Source organism: Theropithecus gelada, chromosome 16, assembly GCF_003255815.1.
Source record: "Theropithecus gelada isolate Dixy chromosome 16, Tgel_1.0, whole genome shotgun sequence".
Taxonomy (NCBI): domain Eukaryota; kingdom Metazoa; phylum Chordata; class Mammalia; order Primates; family Cercopithecidae; genus Theropithecus; species Theropithecus gelada.
In genome coordinates, this window is record NC_037684.1 from 62,963,210 (window position 1) to 62,981,099 (window position 17,890).

The 17,890-nt window shown below is 45.5% G+C and overlaps 1 protein-coding gene across 4 annotated transcripts in view; it reads right to left on the bottom strand.

The window, feature by feature from the left end:
- SLC13A5 (solute carrier family 13 member 5) overlaps positions 1 to 1,801 on the bottom strand; it is a 28,930-nt gene extending 27,129 nt beyond the window's left edge. For 3 of the 4 annotated variants that reach the window (XM_025361998.1, XM_025362000.1, XM_025361997.1), the window contains exon 1: positions 1,466 to 1,801. In XM_025361998.1, coding sequence (XP_025217783.1) covers positions 1,466 to 1,567 — 102 coding nt within the window. In that variant the 5' untranslated portion in view covers positions 1,568 to 1,801. The remainder of the gene's footprint in view (positions 1 to 1,465) is intronic. The other variant, XM_025361999.1, reaches the window with a different exon arrangement.
- Positions 1,802 to 17,890: the final 16,089 nt, after the last annotated feature.

Consider the following 17,890-nt stretch of genomic DNA (forward strand, 5'->3'; position numbering starts at 1 on the left):
ACTATAATCATTTCCAGGGAAGGTCACTCCCTACCAGCAGAGGTGAAGTCTCAGCTCTCCTGCCTGGCTCCTTCCCCTGGACAATAACAGCCCCAAACTTCTTGCTACGGAGGAAGTGTGGCTGCTCACAGGTGGTGCGGCAACTGCAGAGCCTCCACAGTTGGATCTGCTGTCCTTGACCCATCCAGGGCCTGTGCTAGGCCCACCCAAGGGCTCCTCCCAGTCTCCCCCTCCCCCATCCTAGGAACCAACCTTAATCCCTTTTGATTCCCAAAGCCTTAAAGTGTCAGAACCAAACCGCCTAGCCCCATTGTACAGATGAGAACACCAAGGCCCAGAGAGCACAGGCACTTGGCTAAAGTCACACAGATGAGAGAATGGTGGAAGTCCAGTTCTCTTGCAGGTTGGCTTCCTGACACCCCAGTGCACTCCCTTCCTCTAGAGCTCCCCCCAGAGCATCCCCTGAAGAGCTCCTCTGTTTCCCAAACCTGCCTGGGGAGGGGAGCGGGGGAGCTGGAGGTTTCCTGTCTGGGCCGAGAGTGAAAGGGCTGAAAGAAGGAACGAGGAAGGAGCAGCCAGCAGCCACAAAAGGCTTCAAAGGGCTCGGGCCTCTGCCAAACTGGCTGTGCACAGCCCAGTGGAGCCTGCCCCCACCCTGCGGCCAAGGCCATTCATTCTCTGTCTCCCTAACAGAAGCATTAGGAGACTAGGGCCTGGGAGGAAGCTTCCCTGCGACTCCAGGTCCTGCCACCCAAGGCGTGAGCTCTGGGAATGTGTCCCGCCTCCTGCTACAGCCCCAGCAGGCAGCAGGCAAAGCAGGCCAACCCCGACCTGCCTGCAGCCTGGGGCAGGATTATGAATCAGATGTGGCGCTTCAGGTTGGAAGAAATGTGGATCACAGATAGAGACACTAAGGCCCAAGGAAGGACCAGAGAGTGGCAAAGACAGCGCAGGATCCACGTGGGTGATGATTTTTTTCCTGTAGGTCCCTCCTGACGGCGGAAGTCACCTACAGCTTGAAGTCTTCTGTGGCGAAGGGAAAAGACAGGAGAGAGAGAGGGAAAGGCAAGCTCCCAGGTTCCCTGTTGGCGCAGGTGGCATTTTGGGAGGAAACGGGGTTATGCACTGTGGGGAGATTTAATTCGGAGCCAGGGGCTGAGCCTAAGGCTGGGATCTGTGTGACTGAGATCTGTGCTCACTTCGAGGTTTCTGTGCTTGCCTGGACGGCTCTTGCGCCCTGGGATCTGTAAACCCCAAGGGTGGTGCGCCCTGGGGTCGCCATGCCCCTCGGATTCTTTACAGGGCACCTCCCATCTGGCACCTGGAGCTCCTGAGTGCGCGCGCCCCGGGAGAGCTGTGCCCCCGGTAAAATCCGTGCGCTCCAGCTCAGGGCTCCCGGATTCGGTGCCCCTTAGTGGGCACCGGGCGCCCGGTGTCCGAAGGGCTGCCTGGAGATGCAACTGACCTTGGCGGGCATCAGAATGACGAGTGGCAGCAGCAGGAGCGGGGTGACGAACAAGATCACGAAGGACTTGAACTTGGAGACATAGCTCAGCGCCGAGGCCATTGCGCGGGAGGGAGACTGGCGGGCGAGACGAGTGAGGGGCAGCTAGAAGCGCCGCGGGCTTAAGAAGGGGCCGCAGTCCCTGGGGATTGGGGAGGGGGCGGTGACAACTCCGCCCCGCACGGGGGCGCCTCCCCACGGCCCTGGGGCGGGGCCACCCCTCGGGGTCGGTGGGACGCGCCTGCCCCCAGTTCTGCCACCCGGCGGCGGCGGGAGGCGTCTTTGGACTCTAACGCTTCGGGCCAGCCCTCTAGGGGCAGCCTGGGCCCTACCACCTCGCGCTCTCCAAGCCTCTGCTGCGCTACCCGGGCAGAGGTGCGTCCCGGGGCTGCCAAGCGGGGCGTGTTTAGGTCACTGGTGCTACCCGCTTTGGCGTGAGGCGCCCTCCCGCGTCCGCACCTGCTCTTTCCTGAGCTCTGAAGGGTCCCGGATGAAAATCTCTGCAGGCCTCTGGGTCTCTCAGGTCCATCTCCCCGATCTCCCTCTCCTTTCCATCTCCTTACTTCCGCCCCAACCATGTCTCTCCGGGAGGTGTCCCCGCACACCCCGCGCCCTCTGCACCGCGGGCCTCCCTGGCTTCCTCGCCACATACGCCCCGCTCTGGGTGCAGGACCCCCTTTCCCCGCTCTCACTCTCTGCCCCTGAGCTCCTGGGCGATCGCAGGGGGAGGCCAGGCCACTGTCCTCCGCGGTCCCAGGGGCTCTCGCGCTCCAGTGGACACTGCGCCCCGCGGACACCCGGCGGGCAGATGCGGACGCGCGTCTTGGAGGGGCCCCACCGAGCCCCAGCAGCCACAGCTGCCCACCCGACCCAGGTCAGAGGGAAACGGAGGTCTAGAGAGGAAGGGGCACAATTAAGGCGACACTGAGACAGTCGCCCATGTATTCATTCAGCCCGCCAGGCAACAGATGGGTACTGAGCACCTCTTCTCCGCGACGCCCTGTTTTGGGCACTGCAGACACACGGATGCAAAGACATCCCCACCTCTGTGATTTTCTTCTTTCCTCTCTTCTGCCTGCCTCTCACTCTGCAGCTTCCTTTCGGGGAGTCTCTTCCATGTTGGTGGCTTAACCACAGCCTGCTCCTTAGTGATTACCATCCTGTGCCTTCAACCCAGCCATGATGCCAGAGTCCCAGATTTCCGTATGTCCAACCTTCCGCAGACTGGAGGTGTCTGGGGCCGAAAATTCAACACATCCTGAATCAAGCTCATGAGTTCCTTTCTGTGACCTGCACCCAAGGACATGCATTCCCCCAAGCCCATCCGTAATTGCCCTCCTCCTGTCCTCCTCTCTTTGTGATTCTCATTTATATAGCCCTAGGTTTTCCCGCCTTTCCTCTTGTCCCCAGGGCACTTCGCACAATTTGTACCTCTTATATTTATTGGTGTAACTTTTATTTTTTACTTTTTATTTTTTAAGTGTTATTTCATTTTTCATTGACAAATCATTGCCTATATTTACAGGGTACCATGTGATTTTTCAATATATGTATAATTGTGGTGTGTTCAAATCAGGCTAATGAGCATATTTATCACTCAAATATTTATCATTTCTCTTGTTTTTGTTTTTTGTTTGTTTGTTTGAGGCAGAGTTTTGCTCTTGTCACCCAGGCTGGAGTGCAGTGGCGCGATCTTGGCTCATTACAACCTCTGCCTCCCAGGTTCAAGTGAATCTCCTGCCTCAGCCTCCCAAGTAGCTGGGATTACAGACATGTTCCACCATGCCTGGCTAATTTTTTGTATTTTTAGTAGAAAGGGGGTTTTACCATGTTAGCCAGGCTGGTCTCGAACTCCTGACTTCAGGTGATCCACCCATCTTGGTCTCCCAAAGTACTAGGATTACAGGTGTGAGCCACTGCACCTGGCCCAAATATTTGTCATTTCTTTGCGGTGAGAACATTTAAAATATCTTGTAGCTATTTTAAAAGACATGATACATTATTATGATGTATTTTCTATTTACTGTCTGTTTTATTCATCACCACCTGTCTAGCTAGTGCCTTTCCCAGTACCTAATCCAGTGTGTGCACTCAAACCTTTTTTTCTGGGATGCATGAATGACAGCAAGTAAACAACTTCGGTTCTTTTGTCGTTTTTTAAAATTTTACTTTAAGTTCTGGGATACATGTGCAGAATGTGCAGGTTTGTTACATAGGTATACATGTGCCATGGTGGTTTGCTGCACCCATCAACCCGATATCTAGGGTTTAAGTCCCGCATTAGGGGCTTTGTAGGTATTTGTCCTAATGCTCTCCCTCCCCTTGCCCCACACCCCCCAACAGGTCTCAGTGTGTGATGTTCCCCTCCCTGTGTCCATGTGTTCTCATTGTTCAACTCTCACTTATGACTGAGAACATACGGTGTCTGGTTTTCTGTTCCTGGATTAGTTTGCTGAGAATGATGGCTTCCAGCTTCATCCGTGTCCCTGCAAAGGACATGGGCTCATTATTTTTTATGGCTGTATAGTATTCCATGGTATATATGTGCCACATTTTCTTTATCCAGTCTATCATTGATGGACATTTGGGTTGGTTTTAAGTCTTTGCTATTGTAAATAGTGTGCATGTGTCTTTATAGTAGCATGATTTATAATCCTTTGGGTATATACCCAGTAATGAGATTGCTGGGTCAAATGATATTTCTGGTTCTAGATCCTTGAGCAATCGCCACACTGTCTTCCACAATGGTTGAACTAATTTACACTCCCACCAACAGTGTAAAAGTACAACTTCCGTTCTTAATACAACTGCTTCCAAGGCGATTCACCAGAGCATGGACTCTGAGGCTAGAGTGCCTGGGCTTATATCCTGCCCTAGCTCATCCTGGCTGTGTGCCTCAGACAAGTTACCCTCTCTGAGCTTATCCTGTCATAAATGAAGATAATAGCACCAACTTTGATTTTAAACGGCTGTTTTGGAGATTATATGAGTTCATGCTCAGAGAGTGCTTAACTCAGTGCGTTGGCATATAGTCGGCTGTTAGTAAATATCTGTTCTTGCAATTATATGCAAAATACCCTGGTTGGTGGGGCCTTAGGAGAAGGATCCACCAACTGAGCCTAAAGTAATGAAGGAAGGTTTCACAGAGGAGGTGGCATTTGAGCTAAGACTTAATGGCTAAGTAAAAATTTGCCAGGCAGCAGTGGAGGACAGTCAAAATTAGCACCAAATGAAAAAGAATGTTAAGATTGTTAAGAAAAATTCCAAGGTCAAAGTGCTACAAAAAGAACAACAAAAAGTCAAATGAATGGAGAGATTATACCAAGTTCATGGATAGGGAGACCAAACATTGTAGGACTATCCATTTCTCTAAAATTAACCCATAAATTCAATTCAATTCCAATTAAAATCCCAACAGGATTTTGGATTAACAAGCCTAAGATTCAGTTTAAATAGCAGGTAAGCCAAGAATAATTAAGACACTTCTGGAAAAACATAGGGGAAATCGTTATTTAGACTTGAAGAATGACTAAGTTGTAATACTCGATGTAATCATTAACTGTTGGCATGAGGTTAGGAAAATAGTAGAATAGAGCCTAGAAATAGACCCATGGTTGCCTGGAAACTTTATTTACAACAGAGATTGCATGATCTACCCAATGTGTATTCTCAGTTGCTGGATCAATTAGTTTTTAGCAATACAGACATTTTTCTTTCACTAAGTATGCTACACACATATAGGAGAAGTTTGAGCATAATTTCTAATAATAAAGTTATTTCTGATTTTTTTTTTTTTTTTTTTTTTTTTTTTTGAGATGGAGTCTCGCTCTGTCACCCAGGCTGGAGTGCAGTGGTACAATCTCGACTCACTGCAACCTCTGCCTCCTGGATTCAAGCAATTCTTCTGCCTCAGCCTCCCAAGTAGCTGGGACTACAGGCACGTGCCACCACGGCTGGCTAATTTTTTTTTTGTATTTTTAGTAGAGATCATGTTTCACCATATTGGTCAGGCTAGTCTCGAATTCCTGACCTCGTGATCTGCCCACCTTGGCCCCCCAAAGTGCTGGGATTACAGGTGTGAGCCACTGTGCCCAGCTTATTTCCAATTTTTTAAATTTATGAGTCTTATTTAATTATTCCCAAGAGCTGAACATAAGAGTTCAATTTACGCACACAAATTTATTTACCAAAGGAAAGCCCTGCCTCTTGTCATACTCCTACTTCACAGATAACTTAAAATTTTAGCCACATACCACATTGCACTATAAAAAATGAAGTAATGAAAAAGAAAGTGCATCCAAATTTATATCTTGTATTGGTAACTTACCATAAAATGCATAAACTATATTAGGTCATGATAATTTTATCTTGATGTAGCTACTTTTAGTAACCTGTTAAGGGAGGAGACCACCCCCTCATATTGTCTTATGCCCAATTTCCGCCTTCAAAGAAAAAAGAAGTAAAAACTAAAAGGCAGAAATGAAATCCACAGGCAGACAGCCCAGCGCTGCGCCCTGGGCCCTGTAGTTAAAGATCGATCCCTGACCTAACTGGTTATGTTATCTATAGATTCCAGGCATTGTACAAATTCCTGTCCTGTTCTGTTTCATTCTGATTACCGGAGCATGCAGCCCCCAGTCACATACCCGCTGCTTGCTCAATCGATCACAACCCTCTCACGCAGACCCCCTTAGAATTGTGAGCCCTTAAAAGGGACAGGAATTGCTCACTTAGGGAGCTTGGCTCTTGAGATAGGAGTCTTGCTGATGCTCCCGGCCGAATAAACCCCTTCCTTCTTTAACTCGGTGTCTGAGGAGTTTTGTCTGTGGCTTGTCCTGCTACACTATCATCAGGTTGTGTTCTGAATCAGTATTTCTCAAAATATAAATCCAGACATTAGAATATGCTTCTTGAATACGAAAATAAATTATTCCCTGACTTAACGTATGTTACTTACCTACATAAAACTATTTGGGAATAGTTAGTTATAATGGTATATAGTACATAATTGTGTGATGCAACTTTTTCCCCACTTGAATCATTTAATATAATTTTAATCTTAAAACTGAGATAGTAAACATTTACTTTTTGGTATAAAAATTCTAAAATGTGGTGTGTTACATTAATTTGACCTCAGGTTCATTTTGCAGTTACCGGAGAAATGGCACCCTCTGTACTGTTTTGTAACACCTCGTGAGTCAAACTATTTCAAAATAAAAAGCAGTTTTAATTCATGGCAAATGAAAAATATACCTCAGACTGATGAATCCAATTCTTTCCAACTTATTTTGATTTTAATTTTTAATTTTTATTATTTTATATTTATTTATTTATTTATTTTTGAGACGGAGCTTCGCTTTTTTGCCCAGACTGGAGTGCAGTGGTGTGATCTTGGCCCACTGCAATCTCCGCCTTCCAGTTTCAAGTGATTCTCCTGCCTCAGTCTCCCAAGTAGCTGGGATTACAGGCACCCGCCACCACCCCCAGCTAATTTTTGTATTTTTAGTAGAGATGGGGTTTCACCATGTTGGCCAGGCTGGTCTCGAACTCCTAATCTCGTGATCCACGAGCCTTGGCCTCCCAAAGTGCTGGGATTACATGCATGAGACACCACACCCGGCCCCTGCTCACATTTTATGACTGATGTGGGTAGCTAAGAAAATCGTGATACTAGGTAGGCTGGGTGCGGTGGATCACGCCTGTAATCCTAGCACTGTGGGAGGCCAAGGCGGGCGGATTGCCTGAGCTCAGGAGTTTGAGACCAGCCTGGGCAACAATGGTGAAACCCCATCTCCACTAAAATACAAAAAATTAGCCAGGCGTGGCAGCATGCACCTGTAGTCCCAGCTACTTGGGAGACTGAGGCAGGAGAATTGCTTGAACCCAGGAGGAGGAGGTTGCAGTGAGCCGAGATCACGCCACTGCACTCCAGCCTGGGCAACAGAGTGAGACTCCGTCTCCAAAACAAAACAAAAAGGAAAATTGTGATACTAGGCTAGGCACTGTGACTGGTGCCTGTAATCCCAGCACTTTGGGAGGCCAAGGCAGGCAGATTGCTTGAGTTCAGGAGTTTGAGACCAGCCTAGGCAACATGACGAGACCCCCATCTCTACTAAAAATACAAAAACTTAACCGGGTGTGGTGGGAGGGTCGCTTGAGCCCAGTGGGTGGAGGTTGCAATGAGCCGTGATCGCTCATTGTGATGAGATTGTGACATGCAGACAAGCCAAGAAGTGCAGTAGATGATTAGGATTTTCTTAGATTTTGGATGCTTTCATTTGTATCTTACTTATTTAAACTTACTTAAATAAGTTTATTTACACTTACTTGGGCATGGTATGTGAGTATTTCTATGGACAGAGCTGCTCCATTGGTCAGTAGAGTAGCCTTATCAGTTTTTTCCCCCGCCAACATTTTAACTTGGGAACACTGTTTTATTTATAAACAAGCTTTGATTGCTAAAAAGGCAGGTCCTGAATGTTGTCAATAGAAAAGAGTATTGGTCAGCGTTCCCTGGGTTAGACTTACAACTAACTATATTTTGGGGGGTGCCGCAAGTCAGCTGGGAGTCTATGGTTTGGCAACTCTGCTCCAGGCTGTAGGTAGATGGTGGACGACTCCATGGTCCTCTCATTCCGTGCTGTGGAGGGGCTTCACCCAGATTGAGGAAGCAGAGGTTCTTGGGGACATGTTCTCATCACAGGAGCCAAGAGTGCTGGTGGGAATTTGCAGTACCTCTAAAAGCTTCTGCTCAGGTACAGCATACTCACCTCTTTCACCTTCTGCTAGCCAATGCAAGTCTCATGGCCAAGTCCAAAATCAATGGAGTTGGGGAAATATACTGTGTCTATAGGGAGGGGTGGCAAAAGTGGGGGGAATTAATCATTGTGAACAAATAATATAATCTACCACCCACAGTAAATATTATTAAGTCCAGTGTCTCTCTCTTTAAAGCGTGTGGAAATGGTATAAACTTATGTGAGTTAGAAGAGCTCAGTTCTATGAGTTATATAAATTCGAAGATGGTTGGCACAAGGATGATAATTAACATATATATTCAAACTGGAAAATGAAATCAGACTCTTTTGGGGGGCCGGAATTAAGTCTGATTCGGGTGATTAATTTGACAGTCAAGACTAACTTTGCCAATTAGGGTTTACAAAGGATGCTTCCCATAACCAGCTGAGCTAAATTTGTAGCTCCGAGGTTTTGACAAAAGTATATTTAAAACACATGCTACCGGAAAATCATTTTCTATCATGTTGGCCAATGTGTGTTGAAATTAACATTTTTATTACCCAAGAGCTTTCTGAGTATACTGAGTCTTAAAAGATGCTTCTCGGCCGGGCGCAGTGGCTCACACCTGTAATCCCAGCACTTTGGGAGGCTGAGGCAGGCGGATCATGAGGTCAGCAGATCGAGACCATCCTGGCCAACATGATGAAACCCCGTCTCTACTAAAAATACAAAAAATTAGCCTGGCATGGTGGTGGGCGCCTGTAGTCCCAGCTACTCAGGAGGCTGACGCAGGAGAATGGCGTGAACCCGGGAGGCATCGCGAGAATGCCGTGAATTCAGGAGGCATCATGAGAATGGCGTGAATCCGGGAGGCATCGCAAGAATGCCGTGAACCTGGGAAGCATCCCGTCACTGTACTCCAGCCTGGGCGACAGAGCGAGACTCCGTCTCAAAAACAAACAAAAAAAAGATGCTTCTCACAAGGATCACTTGAACGCAGGAGTTCAAAGGTACCGTGAGCTATGATCATGCCACTGCTCTTCAGCCTGGGAGACACAGCAAGACCCTGTCTCTAAAAAAAAGAAACAAAAGGAATATAGGGATAAATAAACCCCAAATTTAGTTTAGCTTTAATCTGTGGGCAGGGGGCATGTGATTAAAGAGTGTGATGCTTCGGCTGTATCTGAAGTGTTTTATTATTTGTAACTGGCTATGATACAGAGATATTTATCATATCATCCTTTATTCTTTTAAAAATATTTTAAAGATGGCATCATAAACATTTCTAACATTTTAAAAGGGACTCAACGTGCATTTAATACTAGAAATGTTTTCATGAGGTGCAACGTATAAGATAAAGAAAAAAATATTTCCGACAGAATAAGGAGAGCTGATGTCCCGCCTACTGAAAATGTAGTCCCCTCCAACACGATCGTTTTTTTTCTGGAGGCAAGGGTTGTTAGGTTGGACACAGAGAGCAGCCCGGAATGAAAAGGCTGTACTGTGTGTTTTTTACTTACGCAAATTTCTTTTTATCACTGTGTATATAAATGACGTCTGAATTAAAATGCAAACTTTGATCTCTTTCCAGATTGATGCTGGGTCCAAAGTTGTGTGTCACTGTAGTATTAGTAGCCTTGAATTCCACAGTTTCCTTCGGGCTGAGTGAGGTTTCACATTTTCTCCTTCACTCTCTTTAGTTCCTTTTTTTGCTGAATGGCATGCAATTCTTTAGTCCTTTCTCCCTCCTCCAGATGCATTCATCAATAGAAAAGATGAAAATATTTGTGTTGGGGGGATATCTTTCCATAAGTAAAATGTGTACTTTATTTTTATTTTTATTTTTTTTTTTTTTGAGACTGAGTCTCGCTCTGTCGCTAGGCTGGAGTGCAGTGATTTCGGCTCACTGCAACCTCCGCCTCCCGGGTTCAAGCGATTCTTCTGCCTCAGCCTCCCGAGTAGCTGGGACTACAGGCACCCGCCACCACACCCGGCTAATTTTTGTATTTTTACTAGAGACGAGGTTTCACCATATTGGCCAGGATGATCTCCATCTCTTGACCTCGTGATCCGTCCACCTGGGCCTCCCAAAGTCCTGGGGTTACAGGCATGAACCACCGCACCCGGCCAAATGTGTACATTTTTATGGCACGTTGCATATCATTGTTAAAGATGCCATATAAAGTTTACCCTCTGAATTAAATTAGACGATGATTTCTTTTTTAAAGAAAGTTGTCAGAATCCCAAAGAAGACATCTGTGTTGGGAATGGAAGGAGAGGATTAGTGTGAGATATTTCAGAAAAAGACTCTGTAGGACAAATGTTCCCTCTCTACTGGAAGATTCTCAACAGTGTACACACATTTGGTAATGTCTATCTCAGCAAAACCCTCTCTTCCTTACACGCCGGTCCCTCACCTGTTTTTCTCGTGGCCTTGGTGGCAAAGCTCCTGGGAAGGGTTGTTTATACTCACTGTCTTCACTTTTTCTCCGCCCATTCTCCACTGAACCCATTCCAGTCAGGATTGTGTAACTCCATTCAGACCGTCTGTCAAGGTCAGCAGTCACCTCCAAATCACTGATCTCATGGCCACCTTTCAGTCTTTACCTCTCTCCCCCTTGGCAGCATCTGTTACTACAGAGCCTTCTCTCTTACAACACTTTCTCGACTTGCCTCCCAGACACCACACTCCCTGGTTTTCCTTTTACCTTCTCAGTGACTTCTTCTCAGTCTCTTTTGCAAGTCAAGTTCTTCTGAAACTCCAAACATTGGAGTGTCCCAGGGTTCAGCTCCTCCCTGATTTCATCCAGTCTCACGGCTTTCAACACCATCACATGTAGACAGCTCCCAAATGGACGTCTCCAGGCCAGCCCCAGCCTCTCTCCTAACTCCACATTTGCGTCTCTGGCAGCCTACTTGATAACTCTACTTGAATTTCTAATGGGCATCTCACACATAACACATCCAAAATCACTCCAGAATACCATTCCCCAGCCCAAACTGCAATCTTTCCCATCTTAGCAAATAGAAAGTCCATTTTTTTCCAATTGCTCAGGCCAAAAGCACTTGGATTGGGCCAGAAGCATACCTGTAATCCCAGCACTTTGAGAAGCCGAAGTGGGTGAATCACTTGAGGTCAGGAATTCAAAACCATCCTGGCCAACATGGCAAAACCCTGTCCCTACTAAAATTACAAAAATTAGCTGGGTGTGGTGGCATGTGCCTGTAATCTCAACCACTTGGGAGGCTGAGGCAGGAGAATTGCTTGAACCCGGGAGGCAGAGGTTGCAGTGAGCCAGGATCACGCCACTGCCCTCCAGTATTCATGACAGAGTGAGACTTTGTCTTCCCCTAAAAAAGCACTTGGATTATTCTTGACTTTCTTTCACACCCAGACTTCCAACCCAGTCCTCTGGGCTCTAACTTCTAAATATATCTATCATGCAATTATTCTCTTCACCTCCATGGGAGCCAACCTGATCTAGCCCTCATGCCTAGATTTCTAACTAATCTCCCTGCCTTCATACTTACCTCTGTTCAGTCTATTCTCAGAACAGCCCCCAGAGATAACCGTTTAAATCATAATTCCGATCATGTCACTTCTGTGCTCAAAACCCTCCACTGACTTTCCACTTCACTCATCATAAACTCAAGGCCTTCAAAATGGTCATGTGTGTATTAGTCCACTTTTGCATTGCTATAAAGAGATACCCGAGACTGGGTAATTTATAAAGAAAAGAGGTTTAATTGGCTCACAGTTCTGCAGGCTGTCCAGGAAGCATGATGCTGGAATCTACTTGGCTTCTGGGGAGGCCTCAAAAAAATTTCACTCATGGTTAAAGGCAAAGCAGGAGCAAGCATCTTCAAATGGCTGGAGCAAGAGGAAGAGAGAGAGAGCAGGGGGAGGCACTACACACGTTTTGTTGTTGTTGTTTGTTTTTTAGAGGGAGTCTCACTCCATCACCCAGGCTGGAGTGCAATGGCACGATTTCGGCTCACTGCAACCTCTGCCTCCCAGGTTCAAGCGATTCTCCTGCCTCAGCCTCCCGAGTAGCTGGGATTACAGGCGCCTGCCACTATGCCCAGTAAAAGTGGACAAAGGATATGAACAGACACTCTCAAAAGAAGACATTTATGCAGCCAACAGACACATGAAAAAATGCTCATCATCACTGGTCATCAGAGAAATGCAAATCAAAGCCACAATGAGATACCAATGAGACACCAGATAGAATGGTGATCATTAAAAAGTCAGGAAACAACAGATGCTGGAGAGGATGTGGAGAAATAGGAAAGCTTTTACACTGTTGGTGGGAGTGTAAACTAGCTCAACCATTGTGGAAGACAGTGTGGCAATTCCTCAAGGATCTAGAACTAGAATTACCATTTGACGCAGCCATCCCAGTACTGGGTATATACCCAAAGGATTATAAATCATGCTACTATAAGACACCTGCACACGTATGTTTATTGCAGCACTATTCACAATAGCAAAGACTAGGAACCAACCCAGATGCCCATCAATGATAGACTGGATTAAGAAATGTGGCACATATACACCATGGAATACTATGCAGCCATAAAAAAGGATGAGTTCATGTCCTTTGTAAGGACATGGATGAAGCTGGAAACTATCATTCTCAGCAAACTACCACAAAGACAGAAAACCAGCACCACATGTTCTCACTCAGAGGTGGGAATTGAAAAATGAGAACACTTGGGCACAGGGCGGGGAACATTACACCCCGGGGCTTGTCATGGAGAGGGGGGCAAGGGGAGGGGTAGCATTAGGAGAAATACCTAATGTAAATGATGAGCTAATGGGTGCAGCAAACCAACATGGCACATGTATACATATGTAACAAACCTGCACGTTGTGCACATGTACCCTAGAACTTAAAGTATAATTAAAAAAAAAAAAAAAAAAAAAAAACCTTTTCTGCTCACCCCACACAAGTAGCAGTCCCAAGCATAATTCACAACTGCCTTTCATGCTTTGTTTATTTTCACCACCTGATAGAGCATAACTATTTTGTTTGAATCTTCTCTTCCCTAATAGAAGATAAGCTCTATTAGACCAGAGAACCGTCTGTTCTGTTCAATGCCATAGCACCCATCACCTGGAATTTTCTCTTCCATGGTCGGTGCTCAACAAACACTTGTTGAACAAATGAAGGTGGGAAGAAGAGGGACAGGCTAGTGTGACTTCCAGGTTTCTGGCTTGGGTGGCGGGTGGCTGGTGATGTCATTTACGAAGATAGGGATATTTCAGCAGAATGGAGGTGGATGGAGGTGGGGAGGGCAAGCTAGTGAAGTTTTATTTTTGCCTGGTTGGATTGGAGTCACCTGCTGTCTGGAAGGCAGAGAAGTAATTTAGATTTCAGGGGAGTGGTCCTGCTGGAAATGGAGAGTTGGAAGCCATCTGACAGTGATTTCCCCAGAGAGAAGATTTTACCCTGCAAAAAAAGAAAGGGCTCTGCCAGAACTTTGGGAGACACCAGACTTTAGCAAATGAAAGGAGGAAAAGATGCTGATGGAGAGGACAAAAAAGGTGCACCAATGGAAGAAGGAGGAAAACAAAGACAGAGGAAACCAATGGAAATCAAGGATTGGAAGGGCTTCAGGAAGGAGAACCAATGGACATCAAGGATTGGAAGGCATTCAGGAAGGAGAACCAATGGAAATCAAAGATTCAAAGGGATTCAGGAAGGAGGGAGGGGCCTACAGTGCTGACTGTTGAGTGCATGAGGACTGGGCAACAAGGTCATTGCAGATGGAGTGGAGTTCAGTAGCAGTGGAGGCAAAAGCCAGGTTGAAGCAGAGTAGGGAGAGAATGGGAAGCCATGCAAAGCAACACCAGCAAGATTAGACTGCTCCTTCCAGAAGTCTGACTGTGAGGAGAAAAGAAAAGCGAGGTGTACTTGAAAGGACTAAAGGGTCAAAGGAGATTTTATGTTTATTTGCTTTTTTAATGGGAGAGACATGCACAAATTTATATGTGGGGGTGGGAGGAGAGAAGAGGCTATAGGAGGTAAAGAAAAGAAATAGGAATAGGAATGCTATGAAAGAAAGCTATGGAGGGCTGGATAGAATTGCCTTTGATGGGAATAAGGAGATTGGGTAAGGGATGAGTCAGAATGCAGAAGTGCAGGTATCAGGGAAGATAGAGCTATATCAGTAAATAAAGCCAAAAAGAAAGCAGAAGAAGCTGTGCATGTTACCACAAAACTAGTGACGGGACACTGGGACCTCTGCTGATGTTATACTCAGAAAATCCCAAAGCCTTGAGGACTGAGCTGGCCAACAGAAAGAAGCAGGAAGCCCAGACTCCACCTTCCCTTTCTTACAAATCTCTTGCAATGCATCTGATTGTCGAAATGCGAATCACAGCTGAAGCCCTGGCTGCAAAGAAAACTGCAATGTGGGAAAGTACACAGGAGGAGGGTAGAATGGATGTTGAGTCCCAGTGTTCCATATTCAGCCACCCATGTTTTATATATTGTTTTTATATATATACACACATACACACACACATACATAAACAAATATATATGATAATGTATTTTTACATAAAATATAAAATTATAAAACAATGTATAAAACATATAAATATAACATTCTAATAATATTTTTAAATTTTAAATATATAAAGATATTTTTACATATACGATTATTATGCATTATATGTTTTATACGTGTGTATATATATATATTTTTTGAGAGACAAGGTCTCACTCTGTCACCCAGTCCGTAGTACAGTAATGTGGTCATAGCTCACTGCAGCCTTGAACTCCTGGGCTCAAGGGATCCTCTCTTCTTGGCCTCCCAAAATGCTGAGATTACAGACGTGAGCCACCGTGTCAGGTCTATATTTATTTTTTATATGTAAATAAAAATAATATGTAAATATTTTATGTGTTTTATGTAAATTATTTTATGTAAATTATTTTATATGTAAATAAAAATTACATTTATATGTAAATAAAATTTTATTTGTAATAAAAAATTTTAATATAATTAAAATTTTATATATAATATAATAAGTATAAAAAATTATTTACATATAAATAATTTTATTTATAGGTAAATAAAAATTTTATATGTAAATAAAAATAATTATAAAAATAAAAATTATGTAAATAAAAATAAATAAAAATTTAGACACATATCATCTTTACTGAGATAAAATGCACATCTCATACAATTTATCCATTTAAAGTATACAATGAATGGTTTTTAGTATATTCACAGAATTGTGCAACCATCATCACGATCAATCTTAGAACATTTTTATCACCCCAAAAAGAAATCCTGGAGGTGGAGCTAGACGGCCAAATAGAAGCCTCCACCAATCATCCTCCCTCAATTGCCTCCCTTCTGGACAGCAAGTGACTCCAATTCAACCAGTCAAAAATGATATAGGTTCTGCTATATCATTTTGAATTCTGGCTTCTACCTCCAGTGCTACTGAACTCCAGTCCATCAGCAATGACCTTGTTGCTCAGTCTTCATGCTCTTTTTTTTTTTTTTTTTTTTTTTGAGACGGCCTCATGCTCTTGACAGGTGGTGGTGCAAGATGGCTGAATAGAAGCCTCAACTGTCTACACACATAAAGCATCATTGCAAGAACCGAAAATCAGGTGAGTGATCACAGAACCTGGTTTTAACTTCATATCTCTGAAAGAGGCACTGAAGAGGGCAGGAAAGACAGTCTCAAGCTGTTGATGCCGTCCCTCCCCCATCCCCTGACAGTGGTCATGTGGTATAGAGAATTTGTGCATTTCAGCAAGGAAGAGTACAAGCGATTGTGGGACTTTGCATTGGAACTCGGTGCTGCCTTATCACAGCAGAAAGCAACACTGGGCAGGACTCAGCCAACACCCACAGAAGGAGCATTTAGACCATCCCTAGCCAAAGGGGAATCATCCATCCCAGCAGTTGGAAGCTGAGTCCTGGTGAGCCTTGTCACTGCAGGCTAAAGTCCTCTGGGGTCCCAGATAAACTTGAAAGGCAGTCTAGGCCACAAGGACTGCAACTCCTAGGCAAGTCTTGGTGCTATGCTGGGCTCAGAGCCAGTGTCTTACCAGGGCATGAACCTTGTGAGATACCAGCCAGGGTGGCTAAGAGCGCTTATGCTACTCTTCCTCCAACCCCAGGCAGTGCAGCTTATAACTCCAAGAGAGACTCCTTTCTTCTGTTTGAGAAGAGGAGAGGGAAGATTAAAGAGGGCTTTGTCTTGAATTTTGGATACCAGCTTAGCTACAGTAGGATAGGGTACTGGGCAGAGTCCAGAGGCCTGATTCCAGGCCCTAGGTCCTGGATGACATTTCTAGACATGCCTTGGGCCAGAAGAGAACACACTGCCTTGAAGGGAAGGACCCAATCCTGGCAGAATTCATCATCTGCTGACCAAAGAGCACTTGGGCCCTGAATAATCAACAGTGGTAGCCAGGTAGTACACACCATGGGCCTTGGATGCGACTCTGAGATGTGCTGGCTTCTGGTGTGACACAGCACATTACTAGCTATAGTGGCTATGGAGAGAGATTCCTTTTGCTTTTCTAAAGCAGAGTAAAATGGACTTTGTCTTGCAACATAGGTACCAGCTCAGCCAAGGTAGAGTAGAGCACCAAGCAGGCACTTAGGGTTCCTGATTCCAGGCTGGGCCCTTGGTTGGCATTCCTGGACCTGCCATGGGCCAGAAGGGAGCCCACTGCCCTGAAGCGTGAGACCCAGGCCTGGCAGCATTCACCACAAGCAGGCTGAAGAGCCCTTGGGCCTTGAGTGAACATTGGTGGTATCCCAGCAGTACCCCACGTTTGACCCTGTGGGCCTGTGGTGGTGGTGGCCGTGGGGAGAGACTCCTCTGCTTGTGGAAAGGGAAGGGAAGAGTGGGAAGGATTTTGACTTGTGGCTTGGGTGCCAGCTCAGCCAGGTAAATTCAGCCAGCTCAGTACAACACCAGGTAAATTCCTAAAATTTCTGACTCCAGGTGCTGGCTTCTAGATATCATCTCTGGACCTGCCCAGGACTGGGGAGAACTTGCTGTCCTGAAAGGAAAGACATGAGTGTAGCTAGTTTTACTACCTGCTAATCGCACAGCTCTAGGACCTCAGCGAACATAGGTGGTATCCAGATAGTGATCACAGTGGGCCTTGACAAGACCCAGTGCTAGGCTGGCTTCAGGTCTAACCAAGTGCAGTTTCAGTGGTGGTGACAACAGAGGTGCTTGTGTCACTCCTGCCCCAGCTGCAGGCAGCTCAGCACACAGAGATAAGCTCTTTATTTGGGAAAAAGTAAGGAGGAGAGCAGGAGCCTCTGCCGGTAACCCAGACAATTCTTCTGGATCTTATCAAAGACCACAATGTAGATCCATTCTGCTATTAAGAGAGTCTGATGCTTTCTTGAGTATGACAGATGCATTTTTCAACTCCAAAATTTCTGCTTGATTCTTTTTAATTGTTTAAATCTCTTTGTTAGATGTATCTGGTAAAATTCTAAATTCCTTCTTTGTGTTATCTTAAATTTCATTGAGTTTCCTCAAGCTATTTTGGGGCACATGTTCTCAGGACCTCCTGAGGGCTGTGTCATGGAAAAAAAAAAAAAACCAGCTATTTTGAATTATCTGTCTGAAAGGTCACATATTTC